Below are 16,082 nucleotides of genomic sequence, written 5' to 3'. Positions count from 1 at the left end.
CAGGACCTTTCCAGAACTTGAAATCTAGGCCCGGGCCCGATCCGGCCGCCGGGCTTGAAATCTAGGCCCAAGCCCGGCCAGTGGACAAGGTCGGGCTGGGCCGGGTCGGGTCGGGCTGACCGGGCCGGGCTGCCCATGGCCAGGTCTACCAGAAGGTTCCTCTCCGGTTTAGTTCCATATTTTTGTCTTTCTCATGTTTGTCCTTTTTGCGGTTTTCTTCAGTTGCCAGAACAATGTTCGGAAATTTTGAAAGAACGGTTCAGAATTTCAAATATCTGGAACTGTGTTTTAAAAACTTTTATGGGATTAAAAATATTCATGTCTTAAAATAAGTTTTGAAATTTAAAATATTAAAAACAATCACACTTCAAAAAATGTTCAGAAATTTTGAATAATTATTTGAAACTTTAGAAACATGTTTGCAGTTTCAAAAAGATCCATAACTAAAAAATTCTTTGTGTTGTTCAAAAATTGTTCTGCTTTTGAGAAATATTCGTGTTTAAAAAAAAATTGAAATTCATAAATCCGCCTAAAACAACCAGTTTCTACAGTGACCAGGTCACTACAGTGTGTGTCGCTAAAGTACTCCGGACACTACAGTGAGTTGGTTGCTAGTAATGCTAAATTGACCGGCCTAGCCCTTCAATTTTTTTTAATAAATGGACCGGCCTAGTCGTGGTCTCCCCTATGCATTGGTCCCTATTTTTCACAAAATGTGTCATATAGGAGCTCCCCTAAGCATTGTGTAGATGCACCACGACGACCGATCTAGGAATTCTCTCCTTAATTGGGCTGACCAATTGTTACAAATGCAGATAGGCCCAAAAAGAGTATAAACGAGGTGGTGCGGCATTATGAGTTAATAAAATTCACGCTTTTATCAAAAAAAAAAATGGTGATGCTCTCGTCCAATCTAAAAATGACATAGAAATGCTCCACGAGGATTGTAAGGCTAGCCGTAATTCTAAATTCATAATGGATGGTTTGCTTTAATTTTCTAGTACCATGGTGTGATGATGAAAAAAAAATCTTAACCTTTTGAGTACTACAACAAATTACATACCGAGTCCTGCATTGGATTGAAGAGGGTGAGGAAAGAAATGACAGCCATGGCACTTATTGTTGGTAACGACTAATGATCTGCTTGGCATGCCTGCTTTTGTTGTTGATAATACAATTCAGTTTGCTTAGCTATTTGATGATGACATGTTAGATAAGTATGCGTGATTTTATGAGAAGTTGTAACTTTTAGATGAATGAGTTTCCAAGGATTGCACATCTTGACCTAATCTGAATTCTACACAAGGGACATGCTAACGATCCAAGCTACCATCACCATGCGCCCACTCGGAAAAACAGAAGAGCCCATCATTTGTAAGATCCTCTCATTGCCCATACTATTCATATATAATTATATACTGATTTCTATGGAGGGATGTCTGAAAAATAAATTGAAAACAAAACATGATTGACCATTTGCAGAGTGTTGCACTCGTCAAGCATAAAAGTGTCAACACCTGAGAGCTTCTGGATTATTACTTTTTTGCCAAAATCCTTAGGAAGAAACTGGACAGTGAGGAGGACCTTGTTTCCCTGCTAGCACGGCCTTTACCAAGTTCCACTCTGCATGGTTTTGACCCATATTTGATTAGTTTCCTTACGAAAGCACTCGACTTCGTAAACAAGCCAGAGACAATGTTGAACAATTGGCTAACGCCACAACCACTCACCTTTACCTTCCTCCCCACCTCTTCTCATACTCAGTGCTGCAGCTAGTTAAAGTGGCCAATATTTTGCATTACGGTTTAAATGCTAACCTACGAAATCGTCTTGCACTTGCGGCCGAACAAGAACTCATTTCGCTTTTGGCTATTTTGCAGGACTTTTTGCCATCAGAAGAGGAAGAACAACGCACTAGTAGAAAAAGAGGCTTCCATACGCCCCCATTAGTCCCCAAAACAATCGAACCGCGACAAAAGGGGCCTTTAGTCGCGGTTCGGGAGGAGACCCGCGACCAACTATCTGGGCCCAGCGCGCTCGGTCGACAGCTGGCGGACGGGAGAGGCTTTAGTCCCGGTTGGCCTGGCCAACCGGGACTAAAGGTCCCCGAAGGCCTTCAGTCGCGGTTGGCCAGGCCAACCGGGGCTAAAGGCCCATCCAGCTGGCGGACGGGAGGGGCTTTAGTCCCGGTTGGCCTGGCCAACCGGGACTAAAGGTCCCCGAAGGCCTTTAGTCGCGGTTGGCCAGGCCAACCGGGACTAAAGGCCCATCCCTATATATAGGACTCAGCTCACTTCACTTCACTCAGCTCACTTCACAATTTTCAGAAGGGGGTGGTGGGTTTGCTTTTGGTTCCTCCTATGCACACAAGGTGTTCGATGAAATGCCCGAGAGCCTGAAACAAACATGATATGAAGTGTCCGAGCCACACTTGAGCTTTCTCATTTATTTTTCCTCCGCGATCGCGGTTAGCAACTTGAACCTTTCATGTGTCATTGATAAAATATGCATGTGTGTAGTTCATTGTTTAATTTGTATTATTTCTAGCTAGTTAGTTTAACAAATGCATGATGGTTAATTATATACTTTATATAATAATAATGCAGATGAATCGGCAATGGATGTACGGTCCCCGACTCTCCGGCGAGTTCACTACGGGTTTGAAAGATTTCCTCGTAGTGGCAAATGCGAACAAGCAGCGAGGTTTTATTATCTGTCCATGTGCTGTCTGTAAGAATCAGAAGGGTTACTCCTCCTCAAGAGAGGTTCACATGCACCTGCTTCGGCGCGGTTTCATGCGAAGCTATAATTGTTGGACCAAGCATGGAGAAAGAGGGGTTAGAATGGAAGAAGATGAAGAAGGGGATGATATCGATGACAACTATCATGATCATTTCGGTGATACTTTCATGGAGGATGATGCTGAAGGTGGGGAAGGGTTAGGTGAAGGTGAAGAAGAGGCACATGATGAGCCCGCTGATGATCTTGGTCGGACCATTGCTGATGCACGGAGACGCTGCGAAACTGACAAGGATAGGGAGAATTTGGATCGCATGTTAGAGGATCACAAAAAGTCGTTGTATCCAGGATGCGATAATAGTCTGAAAAAGCTAGGGCTGCACACTGGATTTGCTAAAATGGAAGGCACAGGAAGGTGTAGGTGACTCATCATTTGAAAATTTGCTGAAAATGTTGAAGAATATGTTTCCGAAGAATAACGAGTTGCCCGCCAGTACGTACGAAGCAAAGAAGGTTGTCTGCCCTCTAGGTTTAGAGGTTCTGAAGATACATGCATGCATTAACGACTGTATCCTCTACCGCGGTGAATACGAGAATTTGAATGAATGCCCTGTATGCACTGCATTGCGTTATAAGATCAGAGGCGATGACCCTGGTGACGATGTTGAGGGCGAGAAACCCAGGAAGAGGGTTCCCGCCAAGGTGATGTGGTATGCTCCTATAATACCACGGTTGAAACGTCTGTTCATGAACAAAAAGCATGCCAAGTCGTTGCGATGGCACAAAGAGGACCGTAAGTCCGACGGGGAGTTGAGACACCCCGCTGATGGAACGCAATGGAGAAAGATCGACAGAGTGTTCAAAGATTTTGCAGCTGACGCAAGGAACATAAGATTTGGTCTAAGTACTGATGGCATGAATCCTTTTGGCGAGCAGAGCTCCAGCCATAGCACCTGGCCCGTGACTCTATGCATCTACAACCTTCCTCCTTGGTTGTGCATGAAGCGGAAGTTCATTATGATGCCAGTGCTCATCCAAGGTCCAAAGCAACCCGGGAACGACATCGATGTGTACCTAAGGCCATTAGTTGATGAACTTTTACAGTTGTGGGCCAGACCTGGTGTACGTGTCTGGGATGAGCACAAAGGAGAGGAATTTGACCTACGAGCGTTGCTTTTTGTAACCATCAACGATTGGCCTGCTCTCAGTAACCTTTCGGGACAGACAAATAAGGGATACAATGCATGCACGCACTGCTTACATGAGACTGAAAGTGTACGTTTGGTTAATTGTAAGAAGAACGTGTACCTGGGTCATCGTCGATTTCTTCCCCGAAATCATAACGTAAGAAAGAAAGGCAAGCATTTCAACGGCAAGGCAGATCACCGGCCGAAGCCTGCGGAACGTACTGGTGCTGAGATATTTGATATGGTCAAGGATTTGAAAGTCATCTTTGGAAAGGGTCCTGGCGGACAATCAGTTCCGCGGGGAGTTGACGGGCACGCACCCATGTGGAAGAAGAAATCTATATTTTGGGAGCTAGAATATTGGAAAGTCCTAGATGTCCGCTCTGCAATCGACGTGATGCATGTTACGAAGAATATTTGCGTGAACCTGCTAAGCTTCTTGGGCGTGTATGGGAAGACAAATGATACAAAGGAAGCACGGCAGGACCAGCAACTTTTGAAAGACCCAGATGACCGGCATCCGGAATGGTTTCAAGGTCGTGCCAGCTACGCTCTTACCAAAGAAGAGAAGGTCATTTTTTTTGAATGCCTGAGCAGTATGAAGGTTCCGTCTGGCTTCTCGTCGAATATAAAGGGAATAATAAACATGGCGGAGAAAAAGTTCCAAAACCTGAAGTCTCACGACTGCCACGTGATTATGACGCAATTGCTTCCGATTGCTTTGAGGGGGCTCCTACCGGAAAATGTTCGAGTAGCCATTGTGAAGCTATGTGCATTCCTCAATGCAATCTCTCAGAAGGTAATCAATCCAGAAGATCTACCACGGTTACAGAACGATGTGGTCCAATGCCTTGTCAGTTTCGAGTTGGTGTTCCCACCATCCTTCTTCGATATTATGACGCACCTCCTGCTCCACCTAGTCGAAGAGATTTCCATTCTCGGTCCTGTATTTCTACACAATATGTTCCCCTTTGAGAGGTTCATGGGAGTATTAAAGAAATATGTTCGTAACCGTGCTAGGCCAGAAGGAAGCATCGTCAAGGGCTATGGAAATGAGGAGGTAATTGAGTTCTGTATTGACTATGTTCCTGACCTTAAGCCGATTGGTATTCCTCAATCGCGGCACGAGGGGAGACTAAGTGGAAAAGGCAAGATCGGAAGGAAATCCACGATATGTATGGACGGTCATTCTATGACTGAAGCACACCACACAGTTCTGCAAAATTCCAGCTTTGTGGCTCCGTACTTCGAGCAACACAAGAATATTTTACGCTCGGACAACCCGGGGAAGCCTGAATCCTGGATTAGAAAGGCCCACATGGAGACTTTCGGCAGTTGGTTGCGAAAACATTTAATGAATGACAATGATGTTGGAGATCAGCTGTACATGTTGGCCAAGAAACCATCTTCGACTATAACGATTTTCCAAGGGTACGAGATAAATGGGAATACATTTTACACCATCGCCCAAGATAAAAAGAGCACCAACCAAAACAGTGGTGTCCGCTTTGATGCAGCAACCGAGAATGGGCGAAAGGTCACATATTATGGTTACATAGAGGAGATATGGGAACTTGACTATGGACCCTCCTTTAAGGTCCCTTTGTTCCGGTGCAAATGGTTCAAGCTAACAGGAGGTGGGGTAAAGGTGGACGAGCAATACGGAATGACAATGGTGGATTTCAACAATCTTGGTTACCTTGACGAACCATTCGTCCTTGCCAAAGATGTCGCTCAGGTTTTTTATTTGAAGGACATGAGTAGCAAACCGAGGAAACGGAAAGATAAGAAAACGATCAGTACATCATGCGATGATCCAAAGCGCCACATTGTTCTTTCAGGGAAAAGAAACATCGTGGGAGTGGAGGACAAGACAGACATGTCAGAAGATTATAATATGTTTGGTGAAATTCCGCCCTTCAAAGTGAACACTGACCCAAGCATTAAGTTAAATGATGAGGATGCTCCATGGATACGGCACAATCGTAAGCAAGCAGGGACACAAGGGAAGAATTGATGTGTAATAATTTATTGTACCAAACTTTGTATTTGGTCGATGAATGATGTATCAAACCTTTTGTCAAACCTTCAAGGGATTTTAAAATGAATTAGTTTTATTTTTCTGATTTTTTTGATATATAATTGTATTTTTAAGATTTTAAAATGAATTAGTTTTATTTTTCTGATTTTAAAAGGAAAAAGGAAGAAGAAGAAAGAAGGAAAAAGGAAGAAAAAAACAGAAGAAAAAAACAGAAGAAAAAAGGAAAAACAGAAGAAAAAAACAAACAGAAGAAAAAAATAAGAAAAAAACAGAAGAAAAAAACAGAAGAAAAAAGGAAAAAGGAAAAAAGGAAGAAAAAAAGAAGAAAAACAAGAAAAAGGAAGAAACAAACAGAAGAAAAAACAGAAGAAAAAAGGAAGAAAAAACAGAAGAAAAACAAGAATTTAAAATGAATTAGTTTTATTTTCTGATTTTTTGATATATAATTGTATTTTTAAGATTTTAAAATGAATTAGAAACAAAATAATATAAACTTTAATAAAATATATAAGTACAAACAAAATAAAAAATATGCCTCCTACTGGGCCAGCACGGCCTGAATACGACTAGAAACCCATCAATGGGCCAGGATTCAGGCCCGCAGAAGGCCCAGTAGGCCCACAAGCACATAGTGACAGAATAGGCCCGTAAGCCTGCATTTGAGAGGAGCTCGAAGTGGTGAGCGCAGCCGCGCTTATAAACCACTGTCGAAGCCTCTCGGCTAGCGAGGTGGGACTAAACATCCCACCGCACCGCGCCAGTTCCAGCACAACGCCTTTAGTCCCGGTTGGGGAGGCGGACCGCGACTAAAGGGTACCCTTTAGTCGCGGTTGTTGTCCCCAACCGCGACTAAAGGGTCTTTCTGCGCGGGAACGAAAGCGGCGCCAAAACCCTTTAGTCCCGGTTGGGGAGGCGGACCGCGACTAAAGGTGACCTTTAGTCGCGGTTGGTGTGGCCAACCGCGACTAAAGGGTACCTTTAGTCGCGGTCCGCCTCCCCAACCGCGACTAAAGGTGCGTCTATAAATACTGCACTTAGCAGTTTCGCCACTTCCCATTCTCCTCTCTCTCGACGCCGAAGCCCTGCCCCGACGCCGATCGACGCCGACGCCGAAGCCCTGCGCGCCGCCGCCCCCGTCCCCAGTGAGCGCCGCCGCCGCCCGTGCCCTGCCCTTGCCCGCCGCCCGACGCCCTGCCGCCCGCCGCCCGCTGGCCCTGCCTGCCGTCCTCCGCCCGCTGGCCCTGCCTGCCGTCCTCCGCGCGTCGGCAGAAGAAGAAGAAGGAAGAAGAAAAAGGAAGAAGAAGAAGCAGAAAGAAAAAGGAAAAAGGAAGAAGAAGAAAGAAGGAAGAAGAAAACAAAAGAAAAACAGAAGAAAAACAAGAAAAAGGAAGAAAAAAGAAAAAGGAAGAAAACAACAGAAGAAAAACAAAGGAAGAAGAAAAAAAGAAAGAAGAAAAAAAACAAACAGAAGAAAAAAACAAAAGAAAACAAAAAAAGGAAGAAGAAAAAAAGAAAGAAGAAAAAAAGAAAGAAGAAAAACAAAGGAGGAAGAAAATAAAAGGAAGAAGAAAAACAAAGGAAGAAGAAAAACAAAGGAAGAAGAAAAAAAGAAAGAAGAAAAAAAGAAAGAAGAAAAACAAAGGAGGAAGAAAAAAAAAGGAAGAAGAAAAACAAAGGAAGAAGAAAACAAAGGAAGAAGAAAAAAAGAAAGAAGAAAAAAAAGGAAGAAGAAAAAAGAAAGAAGAAAGAAAAAAAAAGGAAGAAGAAAAAAAGGAAGAAGAAAAAGGAAGAAGAAAAAAATGAAAACCAAATGAAAACCAAATGAAAACCAAAAGAAAGAAGAAAGAAAAAGGAAGAAGAAAAAAAGAAGAAGAAAGGAAGAAGAAGAAAGAAAGAAAAAAGAAAAAGGAAGAAGAAGAAAGAAAGAAGAAAGGAAGAAGAAGAAAGGAAGAAGAAGAAAGGAAGAAGAAGAAAGAAAGAAGAAGAAAGGAAAAAGGAAGAAGAAGAAAGGAAGAAGAAGAAAGGAAGAAGAAGAAAGAAAGAAGAAAGAGGAAGAAGAAAGGAAGAAGAAGAAAAAAAGAATTTTTACTTAAAGAATCTTATTTTTTAATTCCTCCTCCTCTATGTCCCCTTAATCTTATTTTTTAATTCCTTTATACTTAAAGAATTTTTACTACATGCAGGAGTGACATATGGCGGACGATAGAACCGAGCCGCTTAGGGATCCGGAGGCTGAACGTTATTTAATGGGCATCATCAACAACGAGATTCCTTATGTGCCGGGCTCAGAATATGAGCAACAAGAGGATGTAGTCTCTTCTTATCTGAACCTTGATGGTGGAACAGAGATTGTCGATGATCAAGAAGGTGAAGGAACGGACATTGTCGACGGAGGTCAACCGTCAACAACCGACGATCTCGAATTGCAAGTAGCAACCACCTCCGGCGAGGTATATATATACATTGAGCCTCTCGTGATACAAACTTACTGATATGTGAATACATATGTATTAACGCGCGCGACTCTCTTTCTTTTTTTAGCCCTCCGGATCGAGTACGACAAAGCGTGGCAAATCCAAGGCGATGAAAACAGGAGAAACATATGCCATTGAGTTTGTCAGTGAAACCGGCAAGCCCCTACAGCACACCTCAAAGTTTATCAACCAATGCGGAGTCGTTGTTAGAGACAACATCCCGATCACCGTCCAGGAATGGAAGGAGCCAAAGAAGGCACGTCTTGGTTTCAGTTTTGTCGACAAGAGAACGAAAAAGGATTGCTGGAGAAAGCTTATGGAACATTTCATTCTACCTCCGGAATACAACAAAGTTGATGAATTCGGTAACGAGGTTCCGGGTGGACGTCAGAGGAGGAGGCTAGTTAAAGAGTTCGCTCTTCAGAAGATGGGCGAAGCATTCCGGAACTTCAAGAAAAATTTAACCCGTGACTATGTCAACAAGGGCAAGACTCCGGATTTCAATGGACAACATGAGAAACTGAAAGATGATTGGCCAGAATTTGTGAGGCAAAAGCAATCGGAGCATTTCAAGGAAATATCAAAAAAAAATAAGGATAATGCGAGTAAGAAAAAGTTCCATCATATTATGGGGCCAGGAGGATACCGCCTTTCGGAGCCTAGGTGGCAGAAGATGGAGGAGGACCTGAGGGTGCGAGGAATCCCTCTAGGTACAGAGGGATGGGACCCAAGGGCCAAAAGCTGGTGGTACGGGCATGGGGGATCGCTAGACCCGGAGACAGGGGTGTGTGTTCACCGGCAGAGACAGTTTGCTCCCACCCAAGCCCTTATTGACGCAATGACCCAAGCTCAAGAGGGCTTGATCAAGTTCAACAGAGAGAAAGACGCACTGACAACAGCCCTCGGGGATGATGAACACGGAGGACGTGTACGAGGCAAAGGCAAAGTTCCGTGGAAAGTAGGGTTTTCCCAGGACAATGACCCGTACTGTTACAGAAGCCGTAAGAGAAAGACGGACCGGGATGCAGATCTTATGACGAAGTTTGCATCGGAACTCCATGAGTTGAAGCAGACCGTGCATGAACTAGTGAAAGAAAAATCGGCTGCAGGGCCGCATGAAGATCATGAAGCGGATCGCGGAAGCCAGCAGCGGAGAAGCAGCGTGGCTTCCACGGATGCCCCGCCTGGTGCTAGTGCACCGATGATCGAGATTCGTGCACCGGAGCCTCACTACCCCGTGGATGATGTAAAGGAGATGAAAGAATGTGATCTGCATTATCCCGTGGGGAACGTTTCCACGAAGGTAGCTAGCGGCAGTGCTTTACCCTATACACCTGGAGCACTCCACCACAACAACCCCATTGCATATGGCTATGCTCGTGTCACGGTGGAAGACATAGTCCAAGGGTTTGAGGACCTGGAGATTGACAAACCTACACCCGAAGGGGAGAGAAGACTTGGAGATGTCAAGCGCCAGTTCATTCTATGGAAAAAGAAGTACATAGTGTTTCCAGGCGAGGCGCCAAGGCTAGCAAGTCCACCCCCTCCGATGGTGGTGGTGGTGGTGGCGGTGGTGGTGGTCGTGGTGGTTCACCTACACCTCCTTCACGCCATTCGACGCCGTCCCCCGATCCACAACCTTCGGCGGGTACGACGCCCCCCAATCCTCCTCCGGCGGGTAAGACGCCCCCCAATCCACCTCCGGCGAAGAAGCGGAAGCAGGCGGACAGCAAGGAAACCCGCTCCTGGACTATTAACCCGGACCCTTATGTACCTAAGACCACAAGGGTACCGGAGCCATCACTGAAGCCTCTCCTCCCAAGGCCTGGGGAACTTAGTGAAGCTGAAACCAAATTGGCCGCGTCTGCTGATTATGAGAAATGGAAGGCGGATATGAAGGCGAAAAAAGAGCCTGAGCCCAAGCAAGTATTCACTGAGAAGCAAAAGAAGTGGGCTAAGGATTTTTTGACGACACCGTCCCAAGCCGAGCTGAATATGCCTGACGACTATGGACATGAACTTCGTAGGCAAGCAAAAATATTGAAGGAGGAGAAAGAAGAAAGTAAAAAAAGCGGGAAACAAGTTGACCAGCTCGGGATGCAGAAGAAACAATCGATCCCCCCGCTCATAGTGAAAGCCGGTCCGGAAGAGGACCCCGAGATCATAGCAGCTGCGGCAGCACTTGGATTGACTGTACCGGGTGCCATGGAACAAGCGTCCGAGATGGGTTTGACTCTTCGTGCCTTGTTAGGCCTTGAGGATGCGCCAGTATGTGAGATAGCATTACAATATGTGCGGAATGGGCCTCTCGTCGAGCCTGCGCGGGAAAAGAGTCTACCACCACAAATGCGAAATCTGCTACGTTGGTACAAGCAATTCATAACATGGGCCGACAAAGAATATGTTTATGCGGATGTTACAGATGAGCATCACACCAAACGGTACTCTGTAGAAATTCATATGAGTGAATTGTTCCAGCTGTTCAATCTGCGTGACCTCGACAAATCTATGCTGAGTTGCTACGTTCTGTAAGTGATTTATTTCTACCTCATCTCGTTCTTCATTGCCTGCACTATATATATATATATATATATATATATATATATATATATATATATATATATATATATATATATATATATATATATATATATATATATATATATATATATATATATATATTGTCCTAACTATATTGTTGCGTACGCTATTATGCAGATTGAAGATTTGGGAATGCAAAATAAGAAACATCCATGATGTTGGGTTCATTGACCCACATATCGTTAATGGACATGTGTTACAACATCACCCCGAAGACGTGGAGAAAGTCCTGTACAAGTTTCTTAGAAAGCATCAACTCAAAAGTCATATTCTATTTCCTTACCATTTTGGGTGAGTGTTTCTCTCTTGTGCCCATTCTCTTTTGTTTACTCCATGCATGGTATGTCTAATCGATGAGTTATGCATGACTGTGCATGTAACGTGCCCGCAGGTTCCACTGGATTCTGCTAAATATTGAACTTCACATCTCCAGAGTTCTAATCATGGACTCTATGGATTCGGATCCAAAGCGTTGGGCCGACATGAGAAAAATGCTGCAAAAGTAATTATTTTCAATCATTTGAGCTCTATATCGATCGGTCTCTTTCGTTCATTTCCTAATATCAAGTAACTAATAACTTCCTTATTCATTTAATTTTCTTTGCCCTGTAGGGTTTGGAGACGGTTCTCAGAAGAAATTGTCGGTGAATTCAAACATGAGCTAGATTTCAGAAGGTTAGTTAATGTGGATAAGCAGCCACCGTGGACCAATCTATGTGGATACTATGTTTGTGAGAACATCCGGAGACACACCACGGAGCGGAAGGCATCGGATAGCGTGCGGACCGCGACAGATAACTTGTGGAGGAGGCTTAGTCCAGAAGCTCGCTTCCGACCAATTCAAGAAGAATTAGCAGGATTTTTCATGAGGGAAGTCATCAATCCTAAAGGAGAACACTATACCGAGGACGAAGAAATTTATATGCATACCCGAGATTGAAACTTGTACGAAGTTGTATATGGTCATCCATCCTAATTGTGTATGGAAACTTGTTCGAAGTTGTATATGGTCACCCGAGATTGAATATATATTATATATTCCTCTTGAATTCTTCTTGTTTGAAATTTCATATGCATGTATATAGTAGCGTAAAATATGTGTACTGAAACTTTATCAAAATTAAAATAAAACACAAAATATAATATAAAAGAAATAAAACACTCCAAACTAAAAAGAAACCAGGTTTAGGGGGGCTAAAACCCTAAACCTGCGGAGGAGCCCTTTAGTCCCGGTTGGCCACGAGAACCGGGACTAAAGGTCCTCCGCCCCGACGGACCACGGGCGCCCACGTGGACGGGCCTTTAGTCCCGGTCAGCCACAAGAACCGGGACTAAAGCCTTTAGTCGCGGTCCGTAAGAGGCGCGACTAGGGGGGGGGTCTTTAGTCGCGCATATTTAGTCCCGGTTGCACAGCCGGGACTAAAGGCTGTTGCGAACCGGGACTAAAGGGCTTTTTTCTACCAGTGACGGTTCCTAGTTGGGGGCAGTGACGTATCCACCAAGCATGCCTACGACGTGCTCATGCACAGGCCGGGCATTGATTTGATCGCTCCTCTAATTTGGCGCTCCAAGGCTCCCTAGAAGCTTGGCTTCTCTTCAAACACAGGCTCAATACTAGGGAAAATCTGGCGCACAAGAATATCATCTCCTCCAACTTGTGACCAAGGTGCCTACAGCTTCCTGAAGATACGATCCACCTCTTCATCACATGCCCTCTGGCGGACAGAGTGTGGTAGCGTGTGGGTATTGTTCGTCGACTGCGGACATAAACCAGTTGTGGGACGCTACTCTCCCTCGACACTTGCCTCCCAAAGCTTGGCCACTTGTTCTGCTTACACTCTCATGGAAGATCTGGGCTGCCTGCAGCGACATGTTATTTAGGTACATTGACCAACATTCTGTAATAAACCTTAGACTTAGATCTCTAGTCACATCATATCATGAAGACGAGTGACATGGAGGACGTCTTCTCATGGCGTTCCTACCTCTCTGCACGTTCCACCGTTCCCTTGTAATTTATGTACTTTGCTGCGTCGGCAGACTTTGAGTAATATATTCAGGTGGGGAACTCCACCCACCCCCCAGTGATTCTCAAAAAAAGAAAACAATGTTGAACACGAGCCAGGGGCACTCAGCAAAGTTGATGCGGTGGCGCGGCCGTTAATGGGCCGCTCCGTCTATGGTGTAAGTTTGGCAAGTTGACACATGGCGAAACTCGGCAAAGAGCGACTCTTTGCGGAGTTTCCGATGATAAGCACTCGGCAAAGTAACTCACTAACGGAGTGTTCCTGGCTGAATCTTGTTCGCCGGTACTCGGCAAACACATTGTCGAGTTGTTTCCGACCTTTGCAGAGTTTTCTAGGCACTCGGCAAAGCTGTGGTTCCCAGTAATGTGCTATGTCGTCCTAATAAAGCTTCCCCGTAGAAAAAGCTAATAATAAAGCTCAGGGATCATGTGGTGCAGATCAAATTTATGTGTCTAATGCACAACCGTAAATGTATTAACATTACGCTAAATGAGTAATTCTATAACATTAATTCATAGAGATAGATATATAAGCACATGAATTATACGATGGACGGGCACACATGCAATGCAACCGGACATCACAGGCGCCGTCCCAGCCTGCTACATAGGCACGCACGCATGTACCATATTTATTTTTTCTTGAACAAATCAGAGTACTCCCCTTTTCATTGCTTCCATATATATATGGGCATATCTGGCCGATCAATCAATTAATGAAACTGGACGAGGGAGCTGTAGGTTTTGTTGGGCTTCCAATCGATGGGGATGACCTGTTCGGCCACGAGTGTCTTGCCGGACTCGTTGGTGACGCGCAACGAGAATGGCCCGTGCATGGGGTGGTGGGCATCCATCCTCCAGATGGATCCCCACGACTCCTTCATGGGCACCCACTGCCCTGTTGGAGCCATCTTACTGCCATTCGGTCGCGACTCCATGATGTCCAGCTGCTTCACATCGCCATCGCCGTCCTCATACTCCACCAGGATTGCCATGTAGAACGGGTTCGACCCCTCCTCCACGTGGAACGTCACCGTCAGCCCCGGATACTGGCACGGCACCCTGCGCAGCCATGTCACTCACCGGTGTCAGTATGTGTCGTCTCACAAACACACAATATCGTCTAGCTCTCGATCTCAATAAGGTAAGGAGATGGGTATGATGCTGACTGGCATTATCGGTAGGTGGGTGTGGTACCTCTTGAACTGCATGTTGATAATGCCGGCGTGGCGGAGCTCGTCGTTGCGGCCGTCCTTGGCCATGGCTCCGAAGGCGGTGCCACTGAGGTCGAAGTGGTAGCGGGAGACCGGGTAGTAGTTCATGTCTGTGATGATCACCGTCTTCGGCACGCCGGAGCACGCAGGGTGGTCCGACTTTAAGCACCTTATCTGCATTTGCAGTGCACGATGTTACAGGCTGCACATAAACAGATCTATATCCTATATGAATATTTCTGAATGCATGCACGTGAATAATGATGGCTAAAAAACAATGTGTTGGTAACATATTGGTTTGTAAAAATAAATAGATTCCAGTGGTACTCCCTCCAATCTATATTAAATTTTGCTGATTCAGTATTAAATTGTACCAAATCAGGGATAATTAATATGGATTAGAGGGAGTAACATAATTGCTTGCAGGTGTATAGTAAACTAATGATAGCGTAAGGTGGGTCGTATCGTACCTGATAGCAGGAGCCGCAGCCCTTGCCGTCCTTGAACAGCGGCTGGTTGCCGCAGGAGGTCATGGAGGAGAAGGGTGGTAAGTTGACGTTCTTGAACCCGCACGCGCCGCCGTTGTCGTCAGGCCCGGCACCACGGGGCGCGCCGTACCATGTCGCCTTGGCATCAAGCCAGCTGGAGTTGGCCGCAGAAGGAGCCGCGTGGTGCTTGGCGTAGCAACCATGGGCATGAGTGACGAGGATGCAGAGGATCAGAGCAGCTGCGACCGCAATGGAGGAGGATGCCATCGCTGGCTCTTGTGCCGGACGGCGCTGTGCACTTTGCCGTACTTATATATCGCCGACTGCCAGGCAAAAACTGGTAGCAGCGCCCACAGAGACGGATATTAATTACATAATATATTTGCTTTTAATTATTATTATTTGAAACTTGCTTTTAATTATTTCATTTAATCAATTTAATAGAGAAATCAGTCTGTATCTACAACACTAAATAAGAATATATGAAAATATACCGTATATGTTGACATTAATAAGCTTGTTAATGTGAGAACGCGGCGTGGGCTAAACTGGCTTGTTATATAATACTTTTCTAAAAAAGAAAAAGAAAAATTCTATATGTACATATCGCTACCTCGTTTTCCAACTCACTGCACCTGTCCTCTCCAACGTCGTCGTTTAAAGTGGCAATTGGAACAGAGGAGTAAGTGGGACGGCTGACTGATGATGGCCAAGATCGTCGACGATCATTACGACGAAGAATACCATGGTGTCTGAGCATTGACAGCCAGGAGGCCTCACTTCTGACTTCGGCAAGTTTCGGCCCTCATTTCTGTGGAACACGTACGATTATCAAGATGTTTAGGGCTTCATTCGTTTCGTGCTTCTGATAGTATTATGCGAGCCCTTTGCGTTAGTTGTTCGAAAAAGTTGAGGTGTGTGTGATTTTCTGCTCAGTTTAGTTAGGCCAATAGATCAACTTTCTGGTTTTTCGATTTAGGGTTGATCAATGTCTCCATAATTAATGGCCCTGTAGGGAAAAATTGTAAAGAGTTTGGTGATGTACTAATGATTAGTGTACTCTGCTTTTAGATTGTAGTACTATTTAGGTTTCAATGATCCATTTTGAATGGATCTTCTAGAAAGGACCTATCTTTTAAAAAAACTATTTTTTTGCAGTATAGACATGATGTTCATGAATTCACCATGATATACATCTTTTGTTGTTTTTTCGTGGTGTTGGACTTAGGAGATCATACATGGATACTAAGATTATTTGATTTGATTGTTGTATGTCTTCCTCTCCAGCGACATGAGGGTAGCACTAGGTTTT

At 44.8% G+C, this 16,082-nt stretch overlaps 1 protein-coding gene across 1 annotated transcript; it reads right to left on the bottom strand.

Annotated features, from left to right (window-relative positions):
• Window positions 1–13,602: 13,602 nt before the first annotated feature.
• On the bottom strand, window positions 13,603–15,037 carry LOC123073601 (expansin-B7-like). The gene is made up of 3 exons (XM_044496676.1): window positions 14,753–15,037; window positions 14,266–14,456; window positions 13,603–14,130 (listed from the first exon to the last, which is right to left on the bottom strand). Exons 1-3 carry the CDS (start codon window positions 15,035–15,037, stop codon window positions 13,782–13,784), a joined length of 825 nt encoding a protein of 274 aa, XP_044352611.1. The 3' UTR covers window positions 13,603–13,781.
• Between the last annotated feature and the right edge of the window lie 1,045 nt (window positions 15,038–16,082).

Source organism: Triticum aestivum, chromosome 3D, assembly GCF_018294505.1.
Source record: "Triticum aestivum cultivar Chinese Spring chromosome 3D, IWGSC CS RefSeq v2.1, whole genome shotgun sequence".
Classification (NCBI taxonomy): domain Eukaryota; kingdom Viridiplantae; phylum Streptophyta; class Magnoliopsida; order Poales; family Poaceae; genus Triticum; species Triticum aestivum.
This window is presented reverse-complemented; position numbering and strand designations above follow the sequence as displayed.

What these genes read in the sequence shown, in the direction of transcription:
- LOC123073601 (XM_044496676.1), bottom strand. Translation starts at nt 15,037, where the DNA reads ATGGCATCCTCCTCCATTGCGGTCGCAGCTGCTCTGATCCTCTGCATC. An exon ending in GCTGCGGCTCCTGCTATCAG is followed by an intron (nt 14,457 to 14,752) that starts GTACGATACGAC and finishes CTGCAAATGCAG; the next exon opens with ATAAGGTGCTTAAAGTCGGA. An exon ending in ATCAACATGCAGTTCAAGAG is followed by an intron (nt 14,131 to 14,265) that starts GTACCACACCCA and finishes ATGGCTGCGCAG; the next exon opens with GGTGCCGTGCCAGTATCCGG.